This window comes from Myxocyprinus asiaticus, chromosome 7 (assembly GCF_019703515.2).
Source record: "Myxocyprinus asiaticus isolate MX2 ecotype Aquarium Trade chromosome 7, UBuf_Myxa_2, whole genome shotgun sequence".
NCBI classification, from domain to species: Eukaryota; Metazoa; Chordata; class Actinopteri; order Cypriniformes; family Catostomidae; genus Myxocyprinus; species Myxocyprinus asiaticus.
This window is the reverse complement of record NC_059350.1, coordinates 55233958-55256312: the sequence shown is the minus strand read 5'-3', so window position 1 is coordinate 55256312 and position 22355 is coordinate 55233958. Positions and strand designations below refer to the sequence as shown.

At 38.8% G+C, this 22355-nt stretch overlaps 2 protein-coding genes across 2 annotated transcripts; one reads left to right on the top strand and one right to left on the bottom strand.

Moving 5' to 3' along the window:
• Positions 1 to 134: 134 nt before the first annotated feature.
• On the top strand, positions 135 to 9525 carry prozb (protein Z, vitamin K-dependent plasma glycoprotein b). The gene is made up of 8 exons (XM_051702091.1): positions 135 to 630; positions 2970 to 3133; positions 4899 to 4923; positions 5013 to 5126; positions 5233 to 5364; positions 5533 to 5618; positions 8350 to 8467; positions 8638 to 9525. Exons 1-8 carry the CDS (start codon positions 555 to 557, stop codon positions 9153 to 9155), a joined length of 1233 nt encoding a protein of 410 aa, XP_051558051.1. The 5' UTR covers positions 135 to 554; the 3' UTR covers positions 9156 to 9525.
• Positions 9526 to 12073: 2548 nt separating this feature from the next.
• Positions 12074 to 22202, bottom strand: pcid2 (PCI domain containing 2). The gene is made up of 15 exons (XM_051702092.1): positions 22098 to 22202; positions 20542 to 20597; positions 20353 to 20442; positions 20186 to 20259; positions 20035 to 20100; positions 19898 to 19939; positions 19758 to 19812; positions 19526 to 19629; positions 16895 to 16970; positions 16580 to 16721; positions 16374 to 16474; positions 15946 to 16019; positions 13133 to 13258; positions 12741 to 12864; positions 12074 to 12312 (listed from the first exon to the last, which is right to left on the bottom strand). The coding sequence occupies exons 2-15, from the start codon at positions 20575 to 20577 to the stop codon at positions 12223 to 12225; spliced, it is 1200 nt and encodes a 399-aa protein (XP_051558052.1). The 5' UTR covers positions 20578 to 20597; positions 22098 to 22202; the 3' UTR covers positions 12074 to 12222.
• Between the last annotated feature and the right edge of the window lie 153 nt (positions 22203 to 22355).

The window sequence follows — 22355 nt, the reverse complement described above, 5'->3', positions numbered from 1 at the left end:
AACTTCAAACACATACACGTCACATGTAAAGTTCAGAGGTCAACAGTGAACCTCTCATGTTTGTGCAGTTGTTTACAGTCTAGAGTTCAGACACACAATTCCCAGAAACACTGAGTGCCCGATACAGTACATTGAGTTTATTTTCAGACAATCTGACATCAAATATAACTGCAAATCACAAACACACTCATGAATGTAAAGTGATTGTTTAATCACTGATTAAAACTGCATTTATGCGCTGAAATTGTTCAATCATAATTTTGAAAACAAACCCAAGAAATAACGTTCCCAAACTAAACTGGTTGTCATTCATGAAGTCTTTGGACTGCAGGGGTAGGTTTGGTCTCTTTTGAAAGAAAGGACTTCAGGTTTGTTGTCCAACATTATAAAGTGAAACAGTAAGAAAAGCTTTAATGTGTAGTGGAGTTGAGTCATGTAGAGGAGTTTTGAGTGTCAGTATTGACTGTGGGCGGTCAGATCTACAGAGGAGTTGACGATCGATCATTATGATCACTGACAGACGGGAGTCTGCGCGGTTTTGTTGATTGATTACGATGGAATTATTAATATGGCTTTTGCTTTTCTTCACACTGTACAGTCATCATGTGTTATGCTGGAGTGAACGCACAGGTAAGAACTGAACTTTAAAGCTTTCATATTTACATTATTGTGTCTGTTATCGTCAATTCATCTTTCTTGGCCTTGATTTGATGCTGTAGACTTTGATCTGATTTGAGTTTAACACACACTACACAACTGTCAGCATTCATCCATCACACAAGATTTAACTGAGATAAAAAATAATAATGCATCACTGCAGTTTTCAGAAAAAAATGACATAAATCTCCTGTGTCATTTCCAGAACATCTTAAATTTTGTGCTGTTCTGGAAATGACACTGATGGACATTTTTCATGTTTTTCAAATATAACGGCCGATGTCTTGGTAAGGCTAGATATTTAATCCTAAATACACACAGCTGAATAATATTTTTACACTTTTTGCATAATTTGGCTAAATAACAACTTCATTGCCCTTACAATAAGTCTAAACTAGACAATTTTGCTGCTTGTTATTTTCACATGCAAATGAGCTTTTGATTCGCCGCAGATGTTTGCCAGAAGTTTGCAGCTCTTTATCGTTAGTGGTGAACCTCCGGCAAACCTTCGGCAACAATGGACATTTTGCCGCAAAGCTCATTTGCATGTGAAAATGATCAGTGGTGCCACTCAGGGGTGTAGATTCCAGGAGGGATGGGGGGAGGTAACCCCCCTATAATTAAAACAAGCAAGTACAACCCCCCAATATTTATAACATGATCAATGGAAACACTGTAACTCCCCCAATGCTCCAGCCAAATCTACACCCTTGACGCCACATTTAATTAAATGCTGAAATAAAGATCGATGTATGGGATTTTAACACATTATAATCAACAGATGTGAAAAGTATACAAGAATCATCAAACACGTGCCTTCTATCTTATTATCTTGCTGCATCTGTCTGATTCATGCACAGAAATTTGCACGCTCGCAGAATTTAAAAATGTCTTTCGGTGGACCAGCTCTGGGTCAACGACATGACGCTCATTTTTTTGTCCACGTCTAATAAATTATAAAAAAATACAAAATAAAACATAAAATGCAATTCACACAAAACAATTACTTAAATATGTTTTCAGTTACCGAGTTCAAAGTCATTTTGATATTTTTTCTGGGGCTTAAATTCAAAAATGTCATTCAGCGTAACCGCCCAGCTGACACATTTATGTTCTTAAAACATTTTCCAAACGTTACATTGTGGGTGTGGGAACATGAAAATGTCCAGTTTTCTTAACATTAGTACAATGCTATTTAAGGTTAATAACGATGTTCCATTAGTGTTTTATTCACAACATTTGTTCCAAACCTTTAAATAATAATGTTTTTTTTTGTGTGGAACCTTCCCCTTTTGTACCCAATTTGGAATGCCCAAATGTGCTTTTAAGTCCTTGTGGTGGTGTAGTGACTCGCCTCAATCTGGGTGGTGGAGGATGAATCCCAGTTGCCTCTGCATCTGAGACCGTCAATCCGCGCATCTTATCGTGTGGCTTGTTGAGTGTGTTGCCACAGAGACATAGTGTGTGCCATCCACTGTGGCATCCACGCCCAACTCACTACGCACCCCACCCGGCTGGAGACACTCAGCACGCCCTGGGATTCAAGCTGGTGAACTCCAGGGGTGGTAGCCAGTGTATTTTGCCACTGAGCAACCCAGGCCCCCCAAATAATAATGTTAGCCAAAGCTGATGGAACATTCCCTGTTAGAGACAGTAACAAAAAAATAAATAAATCAAAGTCTCATTAAAAGCTGAAATACTTGAAAAAATACTCAGCATGAGTAGTGCACAATAAAGCAGTGAAACAGTTTTATTTTAAAATATGCTTAATATTCGAAAAACTTTTGTCAATCATATCAAAGTCATGTGGAGTAATTGTCATGTGACAAAAATTTAGCAATTTATTTGTCATGTGACAAAAATAATAAAACATATAAGATCTCTTTAGACATGCAATACTGTATGTGAACGTTTATAAACAAATCATTATTTTGTCATCATTAAATATCAATATTTTGTCATTTTTATGTTAAACACTCATTTTTTTCAGGTCATTTGGTGTAACTATGAGTGGAATTAAGGGACGTTAGGGGAACCTTCATCTACAATCTAAAACAAACATTCTGTTTCCATTAAAAAAAAAAAAGAAACTTTCCTGGAAACCAAAAAGTACCTTAAAGCTCTGTTCTGGGAACCAAAATTGTAGGCTAGCCTGTTTTGTAACTGGGTAAAAAGCTTCCAATTTAGTTTTAATGAGAGCTTGATATAAACAAAGAGAAAAAAGGTGAAATCTATTGTCATGTCTGCTTTATGAAAGAATATATGGCGTGATGTCTTTAGAAACAAGTGTTTCCTGTCATCTTGTCTGTCAGTGTTTCAGTCTCCTCAACATGCCAATACAGTTCTCCTGCGATCCAAACGTGCCAACATGTTCTATTTGGAGGAGTTTCTGCCAGGCAATCTGGAGCGGGAGTGTATGGAGGAGAAATGCAGCCATGAGGAGGCGAGAGAATGCTTCGAGAATGATCAGAAAACAGTACGACATCTACTTTCATATACTGAAACTGTATGACAGTCATTCATGTGTTCAGCTACACAAAACACATACAAATAAGTGAAAAACAAGTGAACATACAGTACAGTGCTTTTTTTGGTTTCAGTTAGACAATTCTTTATTGATTTAACCCTCCTATGGTATTCAAAAATGGCACCATGGTCATTTTTGACCGGAAGGGTCAGATGTGTAACCCTTTTTCTTTTGATGATGATTAATAATACCATTTCCTCCCTGAAGTAAGAACAATAAAATTGTGCATTTCTTTAGAGATTTTATGCTATTTTGATCTTATTTACATGTACATTTCTACATTTTACCATTAATTTGCATATACAAATAAGCACATTTTTGAAAAAAAAAAATGAAAAATTCAGAATCTACACTTCTATAAATTGAAACAAGAAGAAAATATGAGAATGTGACATGAATTGGAGGCAGATTTCTGCCATCTGGAGAACAAAATATAAATAACATGAATTGAAAACCAGTAAAAACCAGTAACAGCCAGTAGATGACTGTAGACACATACTGTGTAGTCTGATGACTCGTTGTAACCTCATTTTATATTTTATCACAAGATATGCATTTGGATATATATTTAGACATTATCAAACTATTATTTGTCAAAGTTTAGTATTTTAAAATTGATTTGAAGTGTCAGTTTTTGCAGTTAATGTCATTATGCTGCAATCAAACCTGACCATGGTGTTACAAAGAGAAGACACAGAATAAACATTTTTCTACCAATAATTTATTTCAAACATAAAAATGTCATAAAAATAAATGCATAATAATGTCAAGAAAATGAACATCAAGAAACAGAAATGAACTGCAAAATTCTGAAAATTCAATTAGAGTATAAAACAGAAGAATCAAAGCAGACATTTTGCAATTTTAAAACTTTCTATAGTAAAAATGTATTTTGCAAATGTGTGTGTGTGTGTGTGTGTGTGTGTTCTGCTTTGTGAGTGTGTTATCGTCTCACCCCTTCATTATTGAGTGTGTGTATTTAGATTTATTGGTTATATTTGACTAATGTAAAAAAGCTGTGTGTTATAGTCTCACCAGTTCATTTTCTGTGTGTGTGTGTGTGTGTGTGTGTGTGTGTGTGTGTGTGTGTAAGTGTGTTTGTGTGTGAGTGTGTGTGTGTGTGTATGTTTTGCACCAAGTTTTGTACTTTTCAGATAAAGGAAACCATTTTTATTCAATTTAAAAAAATTATTTCGGTCAAAAATGACCCAATACTGTAGGAGTGTTAAATGAATGTTCATTCTAGATGAGGATCAACTCTGCTAATTACAAAAAAAGAAGAAAAAAAAAAAGGAAAAACTATAGAAACACACAGAAATTCTAATTGTTTTAATGGTAATTGAATTGGTTTCATGGAAACTATATTGGTCCCTGTGGGTCTCTGCTAGTAATGTGTTGGTTGCATATTATGTTCAGTGGACATCATTAGAGACCAATACACATCTGTAATGGAAACCAATACAAACCATTAAATCCTAATGGAATATGGCCCAAAACACACTACACTCGTAATGGTATTTGTAGTGGAAACCATTAGAATTACTATTGTTTTGTTTTTTCCTTTAGGGAACTGTGAATAAAATGTGTTTCCTTTATGAACAGACAGGGTTTCAACAGTTTAGATGTTGTTAAATTCCAAATCTGACATGTAAATACTGGCAAACATCTACACAATCTTGCTCATTAAAGATATTTTTCCTTTATTCCCATCAAGGAAGAGTTTTGGACCAAGTACTATGGTGAGTAGGTATTTCCTACTATGAGTGTATTTCCAGAGTTTTCACTTTAAGCAGTGATGAACATAAGTGCCATATGTTAATTATGACAGATGGAGACCAGTGCAGTCCAAACCCGTGTCAGCATGGTGCCACATGCAAAGACCGGATCGGAGGATATACCTGCAAATGCACTGACATGTACAGCGGAGCAAACTGTGAGACAGGTAAATCATCGCTTACACTGTTTGAAAGTGTGAGGTATTGTACATATATTGTCTCCGTATGAAGCTCATCAAAGTTACTGCAATATTTTTTCATGTTTTTTTGCAGATGTATCTCAGTGTCCATCTGAAGGACCTTTAGCCTGTGAGCATTTCTGCAGAATGACACACGATTCATATCGTTGCTTCTGTGCTCGAGGATACATGCTTCAGAGCAACGGCAGAAACTGTCAGCCACAGGGTACACATCACACACTGTATATATACGCCATCAAACCTGTAAACACCTACCGGAATGTTTTTGAAACTAACATGTAACTGTATGAGCATTATCCGGCATTTTAGGGAATGAAAGTCTATTGACTCTGTATTGAACATGGTTGAATTAATATCCTCCTAAATTTCTCAGTTCAGAATCCTTGTGGAAAGACAGACACCTCCAACCAAAGTGAACGCAGCAGCTCATTTTGTAATGAAGGACACTGTCCATGGGAGGTGAGAGTTCACAATGATCCAACCATTCATCAGCACAGTAGCGGTTCTAGCTTGTATGGCGCCCCGGGCAAAACCCACTTCAACACACCCCCAAAGTTGTTGACAGCAGGGGCCTGGGTAGCTCAGTGGTAAAAGACGCTGGCTACCACCCTGGAGTTTGCTAGTTTGCTAGTTCGAATCCCAGGGCGTGCTGAGTGACACCAGCCAGGTCTCCTAAGCAACCAAATTGGCCCGGTTGCTAGGGAGGGTAGAGTCACATGGGGTAACCTCCTCGTGGTCGCTATAATGTGGTTCTCGCTCTCAGTGGGGTGCGTGGTGTGTTGTACATGGATGCGACGGAGTATAGCGTGAAGCCTCCACACGCGCTATGTTTCCACGGTAATGTGCTCAACAAGTCACGTGATAAGATGAGCGGATTGATGGTCTCAGACACGGAGGCAACTGAGATTCGTCCTCCGCCACCCGGATTGAGGCGAGTCACTACGCCACCACGAGGACTTAGAGCACATTGGGAATTGGGCATTCCACATTGGGTGAAAAAAATAAATAAATAATAATAATAATTGTTGACCGAGGGGGTGGGTCTGTGTGTTTTCTGTACAACAGAGTGTTGATTATTCATGTGTTTCAGACATTACATCAGAAATGATCATAATTAATTCAGATTTAAAGTAATGTCCAGCATCATCCAATCACTGTCAATCATGTTAAAATAAAATGATACATTATAAATTCTGAATCTATGTACTGATTATCATTGTCTCATGTCTGTCAAACATGTTGAGTGATCCAAACATCATCTGCAGCCTGAAACTGAACTTTTGATCAGATTTTAGAGAGCTATAGGATGCTCCCTTGCTCCCTATTTAGTGAATGACTTAACCTCCAGTGTGCTGTCTGTCTGCACTGGTCTCAGAACAGTTTCAAATGCACCTTATTTTCATCCTAACTCCATATAAAGCCTCTGAAAGTAATTTATTTTCTCAATGTGATAATGTACAGTAAATATAGGACTTCTATGGAAAAAAATGTGCTAAAGTACACATTAGTGTACATTGTGTTTAACAGCGTGCCGTTTCGCAATAAATTGCTCACATTTTTAAAATGACATATCGGATGAAACTAGAGACTTGTTGCCGTTTCTCCCAAAGACAAACTCCGCTGCAGTCAGCGCCATGTTGTTTGGTCACATGACACCGTGCGTCAAACATTTAACCCTTTACTGACAGCACATATTCTCCTGAACTGAGATCAGTCAGTTTAAATTAATTTAAATTATGCGTTGTGTATTTGAAAGCCAAAATACAAAGTCCACGCATGTGTACATGGGGTGGTACAAGGTTAAAGACAGATCTACCATGAGCTCAGAAGTTGTTAATCGATGGTATATGCTTCTGTTGAAGACATCAGTCCACGTTAATTCAACTTCATTTATTAAAAAAATCATGTTTAATAGCAGAATTCCTGGTGAAGAACTACACTACCCATAATCCTGAAGAGAGCTCCACCAATCAGAGAATCACTTCAAAAGAGCTCCGCCCACCGATACACTGTGAATGATGTAATCGATTCACTCTCTCTACACTCTCAAAATACTTTTATATCTGCATATTTTCCAATCAAATTAAAATATATTGTTTCTATATTTATAATCAACAACTTGAAATCAATAGTTTAATAGTTTTCCATCATTTTTAATTCGATTACATCATTCGCAATGCTTCATGGGATTGTAGTTCATTCCCTCATTAAAGACATTAAGTACACAGTCTTGTATCTTTGTCTTTTTATACAATTTTCAAACACTTTTTAGCTTCAAATCAAAGTTTGTAATGTTGTGATTCACCTCAGAGCTGGTTGGTTTGGTTCACAGCGCACAACTCTTTTATCAAGGATATTATGAAATCACTATGGAGAAACATGAATGTGAAAAATACTTTTGCCTGGAAAAGTGTGCAGGCATTGTTGCATTCTATTGTGGTATCATCCATTTCTTTTCTTTTTTTTAATTTTTTTTATTAATTTTATCCCCTTTTCTCCCCAATTTGGAATGCCTAATTCCCACTACTTAGTAGGTCCTCGTGGTGGCGCGGTTACTCACCTCAATCCGGGTGGTGGAGGACGAATCTCAGTTGCGTCCGCTTCTGAGACCGTCAATCCGCGCATCTTATCACGTGACTCATTGTGCATGACACCGCGGAGACTCACAGCATGTGGAGGGTCACGCTACTCTCCACGATCCATGTACAACTTACCACACGCCCCATTGAGAGCGAGAACCAGTAATCACGACCACGAGGAGGTTACCCCATGTGACTCTACCCTCCCTAGCAACCGGGCCAATTTGGTTGCTTAGGAGACCTGGCTGGAGTCACTCAGCACGCCCTGGATTCAAACTCGTGACTCCAGGGGTGATAGTCAGCGTCAATACTCGCTGAGATACCCAGGCCCCCGGTATCATCCATTTCCGATAAAGCTGTGGTTGGTTGTTTTGCCATGTCAACAAATGCACCCTTGCCATGTAAGTAGGCGGTTCTTGGTCAGAATAAGCTGCAAAGTAGACCAGATTTTAAGCTGATAGTCAAAAGTCTGTCCACATGATACTATTACATTCATAATTCTGGTTCAACACTGATCCAGACTTTCTGTGAGTTTCTCTGATGCAGCGTTGACCTGAAGAGGTTTGTATGGAACTATGATGAACACACAGGTGTTTTGTTTTGTTGTGCAGGTGAAGTTTCTGAACGCTAATGGTGATGTCGTCTGTCATGGTGTGATTCTGGGGAGGGTGTCTGTGCTCACATCAGCTCTGTGTATGTCCATACTGACAGATCTCCACATCAGTCTAGGTTAGTGCACCGACTCATCCGTCCTACAACATCTTCTCAACATCTAGTCATTGTCTTTCATTTTTATATACATGAGTGTTTCATCAAGGCACTTTCAGCACTCTAGACTTCTAGAAAGTGAAGTCTCATTAAAAAGTATTAATTTCTTCAGCTCTTGTGTTGGCTTTCAGGGGGTTACTCAAACATAACGCTTAACGCTGCGAGCTGGACGCCTCACAAGAAATATGTGTCGGGTCAACCGGAGGATGACCTCGCCTTCCTAGAACTGCAACAGCCCATTCCACAGGAAGTAGGAGCCGTTCCGCTGTGTTTGCCTGAGAAAGACTACAGTGAGAATATTCTGATGAGGAGTGGCCGAGAGGGCGTGGTCATGGGCAGTGCCAGTCACTCTTATCTCTCATTGGACGACTGTCGCACTCTCAACCTGACGTTCTTAATGACCAATAAGATGTTCTGCATGAAGAAACACAAGTCTGGCATTCCCATGAGATCTAAACTGCTGCAGGAACGAGTGACGTGTTCAGTGAAGTCCGGCAGTCCCGTTGCAACAGTGAACGGAAAAACAGCGTTCCTGACCGGAATTTCTCTGGCCAGTGAACACTGTGATGACAGACTCGTGTTCACTAAATTATCACGATATCTGCACTGGATCCGTCCACTTCTGCGTGCTTCAGAGAAAAATAAATGAATAAATTAATTTATTATGGTGCCTTAATACCAAAATTAAATATGCAGATAATCCAATACCAATAAACAGCTCTCACGAAACCTGTCAAGAACACATCTGGATCATGCTTCACACAAAAAAATAGAAATAATACATTATTATTTGCAATAAACGATTCTCATTACAATAAAAAATAAAATAAAAATAAAGTATTTATTTATACATCATGGTAGTATTTGTGTCATTGCCTTAATTTTATGCAAATGTATATTTTTAAAAGCATTGTGTTACATTATCTAAATGTAATACAGTAATTTGAATGTATTATGGTGTGTTCACCTCATTACCGTATGGAATTACCCTAATAAAAAAAACTTGACTTTCAAAAAGCCGTCACGTTTCCGCAGAATTCTATGAAAGCTTTGACTTGACCGTTGTGACATCATGTAAAAAGAACCAATATGGCAGTGAACACACATTTCTGCTTTATGTGCCATTTATGCTTGGAGCATATTTTTATTGTTGTTCTTCTTAAAAATAACAGCAAGAGAAGCTGTTTTGGCATTATAAGTGTTGCCATAGTGTTAGTGTTCCAGCTATCTTTTGAAACGGGTCTCCAAATTGCAAAGGCCACCTCTGATGGACACATTACAGTAGTGAGAATTTTGTCAAAAAAATCTTAACCACCTGAGACCTCGCATCCACATGTGTGGACATTACATTTTGGCTTCGCTATTTGCTATGCATAATTTAATTTCATTTAAACGGACTGATCTCAGTTCAGGAGACTCTGTGCTGTCAGTAAAGGGTTAAACGTTTGACACACCGAGTCATGTGACAAAACAACATGGCGCTGACCGCAGCAGAGTTTGTCTTTGGGAGAAACACCAACAAAACTACATCTGGTAAGAAACCTCATTAAGTTTTTTCATTGAAACCTGTTTGCGTCAAAAGATTAAAGTCTCTAGTTTCATCTGATATGCCATTTAAAAAATGTTAGTGATTTATCGCAAAACGGCACGCTGATAAACACAATGACCACATACGTGGATGATCAGTTTCAGTTCAAATATCCCATATACAGGTGCATCTCAATAAATTAGAATGTCGTGGAAAAGTTCATTTATTTCAGTAATTTAACTCAAATTGTGAAACTCGTGTATTAAATAAATTCAATGCACACAGACTGAAGTAGTTTAAGTCTTTGGTTCTTTTAATTGTGATGATTTTGGCTCACATTTAACAAAAACCCACCAATTCACTATCTCAAAAAATTAGAATACATCAGAAGACCAATAAAAAAAAACATTTTTAGTGAATTGTTGGCCTTCTGGAAAGTATGTTCATTTACTGTATATGTACTCAATACTTGGTAGGGGCTCCTTTTGCTTTAATTACTGCCTCAATTCGGCGTGGCATGGAGGTGATCAGTTTGTGGCACTGCTGAGGTGGTATGGAAGCCCAGGTTTCTTTGACAGTGGCCTTCAGCTCATCTGCATTTTTTGGTCTCTTGTTTCTCATTTTCCTCTTGACAATACCCCATAGATTCTCTATGGGGTTCAGATCTGGTGAGTTTGCTGGCCAGTCAAGCACACCAACACCATGGTCATTTAACCAACTTTTGGTGCTTTTGGCAGTGTGGGCAGGTGCCAAATCCTGCTGGAAAATGAAATCAGCATCTTTAAAAAGCTGGTCAGCAGAAGGAAGCATGAAGTGCTCCAACATTTCTTGGTAAACGGGTGCAGTGACTTTGGTTTTCAAAAAACACAATGGACCAACACCAGCAGATGACATTGCACCCCAAATCATCACAGACTGTGGAAACTTAACACTGGACTTCAAGCAACTTGGGCTATGAGCTTCTCCACCCTTCCTCCAGACTCTAGGACCTTGGTTTCCAAATGAAATACAAAACTTGCTCTCATCTGAAAAGAGGACTTTGGACCACTGGGCAACAGTCCAGTTCTTCTTCTCCTTAGCCCAGGTAAGACGCCTCTGACGTTGTCTGTGGTTCAGGAGTGGCTTAACAAGAGGAATACGACAACTGTAGCCAAATTCCTTGACATGTCTGTGTGTGGTGGCTCTTGATGCCTTGACCCCAGCCTCAGTCCATTCCTTGTGAAGTTCACCCAAATTCTTGAATCGATTTTGCTGGACAATCCTCATAAGGCTGCGGTTCTCTCGGTTGGTTGTGCATCTTTTTCTTCCACACTTTTTCCTTCCACTCAACTTTCTGTTAACATGCTTGGATACAGCACTCTGTGAACAGCCAGCTTCTTTGGCAATGAATGTTTGTGGCTTACCCTCCTTGTGAAGGGTGTCAATGATTGTCTTCTGGACAACTGTCAGATCAGCAGTCTTCCCCATGATTGTGTAGCCTAGTGAACCAAACTGAGAGACCATTTTGAAGGCTCAGGAAACCTTTGCAGGTGTTTTGAGTTGATTAGCTGATTGGCATGTCACCATATTCTAATTTTTTGAGATAGTGAATTGGTGGGTTTTTGTTAAATGTGAGCCAAAATCATCACAATTAAAAGAACCAAAGCCTTAAACTACTTCAGTCTGTGTGCATTGAATTTATTTAATACACGAGTTTCACAATTTGAGTTGAATTACTGAAATAAACGAACTTTTCCACGACATTCTAATTTATTGAGATGCACCTGTATACTGTGCATTATCACATTGAGAATAAATGGAAAATGCACACAGCAGTCACGCCCGGGTCTCAGGTGTGTTAATGGTCCTTAAAAAATAAGCTTTATTGTCCTTATCCAAATAAATAATTTCTTATTTTTCCTCTTTAAATTTTAGGGTGAAATATGCCCAGGATGTTTTCATGACTTTCACCCTTATTTTTCTACAATTAAGTTTTATACTAATGTTATTCACTGTTATAAGCCAGCAGCAGTATTCTATAAAACTGAGCAGACACATACGAAACACTTTCACATTTATTTGACATGATCAGTAAAAAAAAGACAAAAGAAAACTAAAATGAAAACACTGGGCAATAATGCAAATGGTAGCTTCCATGCTCCTTTGTTTGAGCGACTGAAGTTCGTCCTGAGATGTCGTTCAATGATATTTAAGACACACTGGACAGAGGAGGAAATGCATTCTGCTTGCTCACAACCAACTTCTGGTGCTGGTGAGAGATGTAACCTTTGATGTGACCCTGAAAAACAGACATTTAACATCACATAACAGAATAAAATCACATCAGACAGACAGGACAAGGTTATCATACTGAATACAGATATCGTTCCAAAACCTAGTGAGCTGGCTTGCTGTCTAGTGCCTCCATAGGCAGCATCCTAACTGAAATGTAACCTCATAACTGAGTGCTTTGGAGCGATCTATATAGGCAGCAACTTCATGCACCACACAAATGGCACACAAGAGGCTCGACTCCATTGATTTTAATGGAGGTTAGCATTAGCATGTTGCTAAGCTAACAACATCATACAATAAAAAGCATAAAAATACACAGCACAAAGAAATATTGGGTAAAATGGTACATTATTTATTAGACTGAACTGTTGTTATTAATACTTATTAACAAGCAGAGACAGGAAGTGACACTGTGTGTTGTGTGACTCTGACCATGTAAATGAGGTTAGCGAGAATGCACTGAACTTCATCGATGTCCACGTCCTCCACCTTCATCATCTTCAGGGCCACCAGGAACGCATCCAGAGGAAGCTGATGGGTTTTCAGTAGGTGATACCTGCACAAATCCAACAGGCTCAGTGTTTAAGAGACACAAACACACAATGTCACCTATTGTTTTCCTGCCTAAAGAACTAGAAATGAGTCAGACTGACACTAAATCAACTTGAATGACTAATATACAATGGAAACAAAACAGCTAAATAACTCCACTGACATAATAAATGCAAAATACTGTTTCATGGTAAGAATATTTGAGCCTGAATGTGCAAATTATGAAAGTGTGCTGTTTCTAAACACGTATACATCATGTGTTTTGTACTCACACTTTCTTAAAGAGATTCCTGTAGGTGATGACCTTCAATTTCTCCAGAATTAGGAAGATTCCACAACGGATGAAGAATGTCTCGTATTTGACCAGAGCTTCATTCAACAGTAGCAGGTTTCCCTCACTGACACACATGAAGAACGAGACAGCAGAAACATTCATGTTCATAGTGATATCTGAAACACTGCGTTTATGCGCCTTTTTTAATTTTCAGAAAATCATAAGTGTCCTCCTAGGCCGTTTGTCTGATTTACATGAAATTTGGTATACTTCATCTACAGACCCTCCTGACAATAAGGTATTAAAATAATGTTGATTCATCAAAGCGCTTTGGAGTTACAATCCAATAAATTATTTGGCTGTGGCCCATTTTCGCTTAACGACCTACAGTATATCTTGTAAACGCAAAATCCAAACATAACTAAACTTGGGGAACATAGACATGTAGATATTTTGAAGATGCGCACCAAATTTCATACAATTCTGCCAATAGGGGGCGCTATAACTAAAAAACCCATCATACCTCTGCAACTGTTTCATCAAAGAAGTTAAAACTTGGAATCTTCTGTGGTTCAAGTGCTAATGTAACCTTAAAATATCCATTCAAATCAACAAAAAAGGCCGGCAACAGAAAATCAAATTCAGCAGCTAATAAAATAAACTGCGTATGGACGATGGCCATGAAACTTTGTATACTCAAGCAGGGTGTCTACAAAACGTTTTGAGAGAACTGACCACAAGGTGGAGTTACAGTGAATTCAGAAAGTATTCAGACCTCTTCATGTTTTCACATTTTGTTATATTGCAGCCTTATGCTAAAATGCTTTAAATTATTTACATTTTTTTATCATCAATCTACACTCCATACCCCATAATGACAAAGCATAACCAGATTTGTGATAACTTTCCAAATATATTAAAAAGAAAAAAAATTGGGGGCCTGGGTAGCTCAGTGGTAAAGACACTGGCTACCACCACTGGAGTCGTGAGTTCAAATCCCAGGACGTGCTGAGTGACTCCAGCCAGGTCTCCTAAGCAACCAAATTGGCCCGGTTGCTAGGGAGGGTAAAGTCACATGGGGTAACCTCCTCGTGGTCACTATAATGTGGTTCGTTCTCGGTGGGGCGCGTGGTGAGCCTCCATGCGCTATGTCTCCGTGGCAACGCGCTCAACAAGCCACGTGATAAGATGCGCGAGTTGATGGTGTCAGACGTGGAGGCAACTGGGATTCATCCTCCGCCACCCGGATTGAGGCGAATCACTACACGTCCACGAGGACTTAAAAGCGCACTGGGAATTGGGCATTCCAAATTGGGTGAAAAAGGGGAAAAATAAATAAATAAATAAATGAAATATCACATGGACCGTATTAATACTCAGTACTTAGTTGAAGCTCCTTTGGCAGCGATTACAGCCTTAAGTCTTTTGGGGTATGATGCAACAATCTTTGCACACCTGGATTTGGGGATTTTCTGCCATTCTTCTCTGCAGATCCTCTCAAGCTCTGTCAGGTTGGATGGGGACGGTCGGTGGACAACCATTTTCAGGTTTCTCCAGAGATGTTCGATTGTGTTCAAGTCCGGGCTCTGGCTGGACTCAAGGACATTCACAGAGTTGTCCCTAAGCCACTCTTGTGTTGTCTTGGCTGTGTGCTTAGGGTCATTGTCCTGTTGGAAGGTGAACCTTTGGCCCAGTCTGAGGTCCTGAAGGCTCTGGACCAGGTTTTCATTAAGGATATCTCTGTATTTTCCTGCGTTCAGCTTTCCTTCAACCCTGACCAGTCCCCGAGTCCCTGCCGCTGAAAAACACCCTCACAGCATGATGCTGCCACCACCATGCTTCACCGTTGGGATGGTATTGTGCAGGTGATGAGTGGTGCCTGGTTTCCTCCAGACATGACGCTTGGATTTGAGGCCAAACAGTTCAATCTTCATTTCATCAGACCAGAGAATCTTGTTTCTCACAGTCTGAGAGTCCTTTAGGTGCTTTATGTGTCTTGCACCGAGGAGAGGCTTCCGTCTGGCCACAAAGCCCAGATCGGTGGAGTGTTGCAGTGATGGTTGTCCTTCTGCAAGTTTCTCCCATCTCCACACATGATCTCTGGAGCTCAAACATAGTGATCATCGGGTTCTTGGCCACCTCTCTTATCAAGGCCCTTCTCCCCTGATTGCTCAGTTTGGCCGGACGGCCTGCTCTAGGAAGAGTCCTGGTTCTTCCAAACTTCTTCCATTTAAGAATTACGGAGGCCAGTATGCTCTTGGGAACCTCCAATGCAGCCGAAATCTTCCTCAGATCTGTGCCTCGACACAATCCTGTCTCTGAGCTCTTTTGACCTCATGGCTAGGTTTTTGCTCTGATATGCGTTTTCAGCTGTGAGACCTTATATAGACAGGTGCGTGCCTTTCTAAATCATGTCCAATCAATTGAATTTGCCACAGGTGGACTCCAATCAAAGTGTAGAAACATCTCAAAGATGATCCAGAGAAATGGGATGCACCTGAGCTAAATCTCAAGTGTCATAGCAAAGGGTCGGAATACTTATGTCAGTGTGATATTTCAGTGTTTTCTTTTTAATAAATTTGCAAAGTTATCAAAAATCTGTTTTTTGCTTTGTCATTATGGGGTATGGAGTGTAGATTGATGTGAAAAAAATAATAATTTAAAGCATTTTAGCATAAGGCTGCAATATAACAAAATGTGAAAACATGAAGGGGTCTGAATACTGTCTAAATGCACTGTATTACTAAGCTAATTCACTCCATACTTTCTGGCTAAGCATGGAAAAAGTGTAAGTATACAGGGATGTTTTACCTCACAGCTTTGGTGACATCAGCAAACTGCATGAGGTCATATTTCTTCAGAAGCTGATTGGTGGGCATGTGACCCTATCAACACATCAGCAACAGAATAATCTTAATAAATGCATCTGTTATTACATTTCTCATTTAAAACCATTAAAGTTCAAATCTAGTACCGAATGTTGATTTGATCACAGTAAAAGACGGAAATGATAAAGTCACAGATATTTGTCGACAGTCGTTTTTTTACACCAAAAACAGATGCTTTTGAAAATGTTCCCCATAACCGCATATTTTAGAAGACAATGATGTTAGGAATCTGAAAACAAGCTTTTAAACGAAAACGGACATGGACGTGGCCTGAGTTAGATTTCAAACAGTCAATGTATATAATTCCATGATCTCCCCAACACAAATATTCATCTTATCATCATTCGTTACCAGCAGCATCTTGACGGGCAGCAGATAAATGAGGATGAGCCTTTTGTTCCTCTGACAGGAGCGATGACAGTGACTGAAGGAGAACGACAGATACTCCTCCGCTGAACAACACATGACAGAGATGAGCAGTTTCATTCAACATCACTGACCTCAAGAACAATCCATTGAGAATTTGAAATATAAAACACAGCAGCGTGACATGTCACCTGGTTTGAAGTCACTGTCAAACATCGCCTTTCGGCCCACGTAGTATTTATAGGTGACTCTCTGGGCCATACTGTACTCGTCCTTCAGGTTCGAGCTGTCGATGGCTCGTATCAGAGGCTTACAGAGGTGCAGTTTATTGATCTGATAAACATACAAATGCATAATTAATTACACGACACCAGGCTTCTTTTCTAGGCCTGACCTTGTACAGTATTTATAGGTACTCGTATATCTGCAATTCTTCAACTTTATCTGCCATAATTGTTCAAATTGAGAAAAGAAATGTAAAAAATCTGAATAAAAATGAATCTTACTTTGAAGTAGATCTTAAAGAGTTGATTGATCAGAAACAACATTCCCCATTTCTTTGAGTCATCAATACCAGCGCGACTGAAACACACAACAAACACCATCACACGACGTTACTGTTGCATATACAGTAGACTGAACATCAGACATTCACCGACCGTTTAATGCAGCTGACAAGAGCTGCCTGAAATCACAAGCTCCAATCTGATTGGCTGGATTAACTTCCAGAGGTTTAAATCAGAGTACCAGGACACAAAGTCATGTTTAAAAGTTCCCAGACTGCTTCAATGAGGAAGAAATAGTCACTGGATTTGACAAGGTTTTGAAGGTTAGTGACATGAAATCTTCTGAAAGAGAGTTTTATTGAGACAACTGTTATTAGCGATGTCATTATTTAAACTAGTTTTTTCACACTGGTCAATTATTGTTACAATGGAAGTCAATGGGGTCAATCTGTAAACATTAAAATACTTACTGTTTCAAAAGTATAGACACAAGACATAAACAATATGTGTGTTAACATGATTTTACTGTGCTATAATCACTTACTAACTGCATCTGTGGAAAGATATAGACAATTTTACAACTTTGTTGCCATGAAGACGTAAAACAACTGTAAAAACGATGATTTAACCCTTTAAGCTCTGAAGGTGTTTTGAAAGATTTCCTGTTTCAGTGGCATACCCAAAATTAAAGGATTATAACTCGACAAAAAACACAAGGAGGGTCGTCAAGTGTTTGGCATCATTGTAAAGAATACTTTTACTTTTTTTAATGATTAAAAATTATGTTAAATTATAAGACTCTCAGCCTAAGAAATTACAGAAAAGCCACAAAAAAAATTTTTGTTGAAAAATTTACTTTTTTTTCTTATTTTTCTGATTTGACATTATATATCTCTGGTGAATAAGGTGAAAAGGCGAAAAACTGCTTGTGTTTTGTTCCCAATTATCTCAACTGTAACTAAGAAAGCAATCAAAAGTTATAGCATTACAAATATAATTTATCAGTGTCCAAAAGCATCTCCAAACAAAAACATAATAATTATACATAAGAACTAATTATACATGCAAACACAACAATGACTAAAGGTTTGCATAGCATGCAGACATGATTTTAGTAATGAGATTTCACAGAATGAGTTTCATTCTGTGTCATTTGAGTCATCATTGAGTCTGTGTCATGTATTTGGCGCCATCTCCTGGTGGCCACATGTAACATTGTGCTTCATGTGGATTATCTAATGATCTATACATCTGATTATCTTGTGTGTGGACTCGTTTGAAAGATAATCACCTCCTCTAAGTAATGGTATCTGATATTTATTTTCAGTGAAGTTTTAAGTGAAAACTCGTCATATAAGCAACACTAACATAATTGTCAAAGACATATACTTAGCAATTACTCGCTATATTTTTGTCTGAGTAAAACAAATAGGCTGGTTGTATTCTACTCTTTAAGAGCTTTTCAACAACATATGACACATGACTATTTGATGAGTTTGATGTTTTTACCGATTACAATAATATGTACAGTGCAAAACTATTAATATATTATCAAAACGGAACACTTCTGATTTGTCAGTAAATTTCAAAGCACTTGTTCAGTTTTGGTCATAATGTCTACATGCATTGTAAAGTGGAGCTTCTAAACGTTCAAACGATACCTATTTTGTGCTGGTCAAGACTGTAGTTATTAATATTTGGACAAGTATTATTTTCTCAGCGGGCCCATCCGAGCTTAAAGGATTAAACTTCACAGCAAAAATAATAAACGATTTGTAATAGAAGAACTAATATATGTGCTTTTATAAAATGATAAGCTTCACATTTCTGCCTTTAAACCCTCCAAAAATGGGACGAGTCAAAATTAGTTATTGTGCTAATCAACATTATGACACAAATGTTGTCGATTGAGCTTAACTTGTATTGAACCCGGAATATTCCTTTAAGATGCGTTTTTGACAGTCGAGACACATTTACATTTATCTCACAAATGAGCAAGAACACATGTTGTTTACACCTGGTATTATCATGCGTCTCCTGCGACCACTTGTGTTCAGAATTCGAGGGTTTCTGATATCATGACGACATACATCAATCATTACATCAGCATATCACTGCATGATTATAAAGTGCAAAAAAGTAAAAGAAGCACTATTTCTCCCAATTATAATTGCATTTTTGATGTTTAGAGCAAAATCCTCCATTATTTTAGTGGAGTACCTGTATTAACTTGAGTTTCAGATGTGTGTCGCTGTATATCAGACACACTGAAGAAGGTCCATCAAGTTTTTCGGCATGTATAGGTATTCACTTTTTCTAATCAGAAGCTTATTTCCTTTGAAACCGCACGTAACTAGCACAGTTTAAAGTTTGGTTTTGCGGCGCTTCACTGCTGTCCTGAATGAAGTTGAAGCAGACAAATCTCAAAATGTTTTGGACCCCATTTACACCTGTCTTTGGTGTTGTACCATTTCAAATGGATCACCCAAAATGCATCTTAATAACAGGTGTAAACGGGGCCTAAGTGAGTCAGAATAAACTGTGAAGTGGACCAGACTATAATACCATTGTTAAAAGTCTAGCAATATAATGTGTGTGTGTGTGTGTGTGTGTGTGTGTGTGTAAACTCACTTGTCACTGGCACACACTCTGAAACAGCTCATGAGTTGTTCGGCTGCTTTCTCCAGCATGTCACCAACCTTCCCTTTACCCTTCACCTGCAGCTGCTGCTCCGCCTGCCAAACATATACATATATATATATATTTATATATATATATATACACATGCATATAATAACAATAAGAGACACTCTCTGGAGCAAAAGGATAGTTATAAATCTACACATGACACAGTCTCACTCACATTATTGGCAAACACCCTGAGGTCAAGGGTCACTGCAAACATGATTGGCAAAGCCCTGAGAAAAGACAGTGTTTAGTTTTAAAGACAAGTACTGTTGTTGTTGTAGCAGAAATCATATAAATCTATGAGTAAAGTCTCACCAGTTCTCTTCTTTATGAGCTTGAAACGCTTTCAGGAATGATGTTCAACCGTTAAAGAAAACAAACGTATGGATACAACTTCATAACTCAATATGCAACATCTGACACTACAACTTGAATGTTCCAGAAAAGGATATTGAACTACAACCGTCTGGCATTTGTACGCCTCTACAAAGTCATGATTGGACACAGCGAATGTGCATCTGCAGAGAACGAGAGATTGTTTACTGTATCATCTCATACAGTACACACAAAGCACTGAGTGTACTGAAGTATGCAGATGTTCACCGGAGATGTGCGGCCACCATCTCATCATAGGGCGGCTCCAGTAACTGCTGACACTTCTCTTCTGGACTGGACAGCTGCAGACACACAGTTCACATGTTAAATCAAACATCTGTGAGTGTCAGCTCACTTTAGCAAGTGTTCTGCATTTGTGTCTGTATTCACAGTACCTGCAGTCGAGGATTGGCCACATGTGGATGTTTGAATGACAACAGCTCTCCACAGAATGACCCGTCTCTGCTGTCTATGGCTTCCAGAACCTTACGGAAACAAAAACAGTTTGTTTGTTGACAACATTAGAAACACAAAAAGATACAGAACGAAAGTTTCACAGATACAGATGTGAGGTGAACGCTCACCTGCTGCAGGTATTGATTGAGTGTGATGTGAGCCATTGTGATCTTCAGTCATTAACCTGAAATATATCATCATCATTTGTCATTCATTCCTTCATTCAAAACAGACTGTTGCTCAAGACCTAGTGAGCTATGTACTTAGTCAACATCTTATTTGGGCATCATAGTGAGCTGACTATCTAGGCAGCAGCATTTCTGTTCATCATACTGAGCCAACTATCTTGACAGCAGCATTTTTGGCTATTATAGTGAGCTGACTATATAGACAGGAGTATTTTTGGTCATCGTAGTGAGCTGTCTACCTAGTCAACAACATTTCTGGGCATCGTAGTGAACGGTCTACCTAGTCAACAACATTTTTGGGCATCGTAGTAAGCTCACTATCTAGGCAGCAGCCTTTCTGTTCATCATAGTAAGATGACTGTCTAGACAGCAGCATTTCTGGGCATCATAGTGAGCTGACTACCTAGGCAGCAACATTCTTTGGCATCATAGTGAGCTGACTATCTAGACAGCAGCATTTTTGGCACCATAGTGAGCTGACTATCTAGGCAGCAGCATTTTTTGGGCATCATAGTGAGCTGATTATCTAGACAGCAGCATTTTTGGCACCATAGTGAGCTGACTATCTAGGCAGCAGCATTTTTTGGGCATCATAGTGAGCTGACTGTCTAGACAGCAGCATTTTTTGAGCATCATAGTGAGCTGATTATCTAGACAGCAGCAATTTTTGGGCATCATCATGAGCTGACTGTCTAGACAGCAGCAATTTTTGGGCATCATAGTGAGCTGACTGTCTAGACAGCAGCATTTTCTGGGCATCATAGTGAGCTGACTGTCTAGACAGCAGCATTTTTTGAGCATCATAGTGAGCTGACTATCTAGACAGCAGCAATTTTGGCCATTATAGTGAGCTGACTATCTAGACAGCATCATTTCTGTTCATCGTAGTGAACTGACTATTTAGACAGCAGGATTTTTTTGGCATCATAGTAAGCTGACTATCTAGACAGCAGCATTTTTGGGCATCATAGTGAGCTGTCTACCTTGTCAACAACATTTTTGCGCATCATAGTAAGCTTACTATCTAGACAGGAGTATTTTTGAGCATCATAGTGAGCTGACTACCTAGTCAACAACATTTTTGAGCATTAGAGTGAGCTGACTATTTAGACAGGAGTATTTTGGGGCATCATAGTGAGCTGGCTACCTAGTCAACAACATTTTTGGGAAGTCAGCTTACTGTGATATCTAGACAGCAGCATTTTGAGGCATCGTTGTGAGCCGCGAACCTATGACTCGGAACCTATGATGTCTAAAAATGTTGCTGTCTATTTAGCCAGCTTACTAAATTGAGAGACACAGTAAACAGTTAGTATGTGCTAGAAGAGTTCTGCTGTATGCTCTTAATTCAATGCACATCTGTCGAGCTGAGCTGTTAATTCCTTTATTTTGACCTTCAATAAACACTTAATTTGATCAGATGTGTCGTTCTTTCATCAGATACCTCTCTGTAAACATTATAATGAATTTAAAGACAATCATGTTTATTTATTTACCTCAGTTCATTCACATCACCCGCGCGTGTACTTTACTGTAGACTCCGATGACGTCACACACACGCTTCCTGTTTCCATCTGCGAAAACGCAGCTGATGATTACATAAGGCACTTTCGACAATTAGAAAAATAATAAAATACCTCACTTAAAGCAACCTGTATGGTTGTGGTTAATCTTAAAGCCTTTTAGAGAAATACGTATATTTAAAATTTTATTTTACAGTTTTGTGTATTATAAATGGCATCCAAAATGTTACA

Excerpts from the sequence above, each read along its gene's own strand:
- prozb (XM_051702091.1), top strand. The coding sequence starts at position 555 with ATGGAATTATTAATATGGCTTTTGCTTTTCTTCACACTGTACAGTCAT. Across the intron at positions 4,924-5,012 it reads GTTTTGGACCAAGTACTATG|ATGGAGACCAGTGCAGTCCA; the intron begins GTGAGTAGGTAT and ends TAATTATGACAG. Across the intron at positions 5,127-5,232 it reads CGGAGCAAACTGTGAGACAG|ATGTATCTCAGTGTCCATCT; the intron begins GTAAATCATCGC and ends GTTTTTTTGCAG.
- pcid2 (XM_051702092.1), bottom strand. The coding sequence starts at position 20,577 with ATGGCTCACATCACACTCAATCAATACCTGCAGCAG. Across the intron at positions 20,260-20,352 it reads TGGCCAATCCTCGACTGCAG|CTGTCCAGTCCAGAAGAGAA; the intron begins GTACTGTGAATA and ends GTGTGTCTGCAG. Across the intron at positions 12,313-12,740 it reads TCGCTAACCTCATTTACATG|GGTCACATCAAAGGTTACAT; the intron begins GTCAGAGTCACA and ends TCTGTTTTTCAG.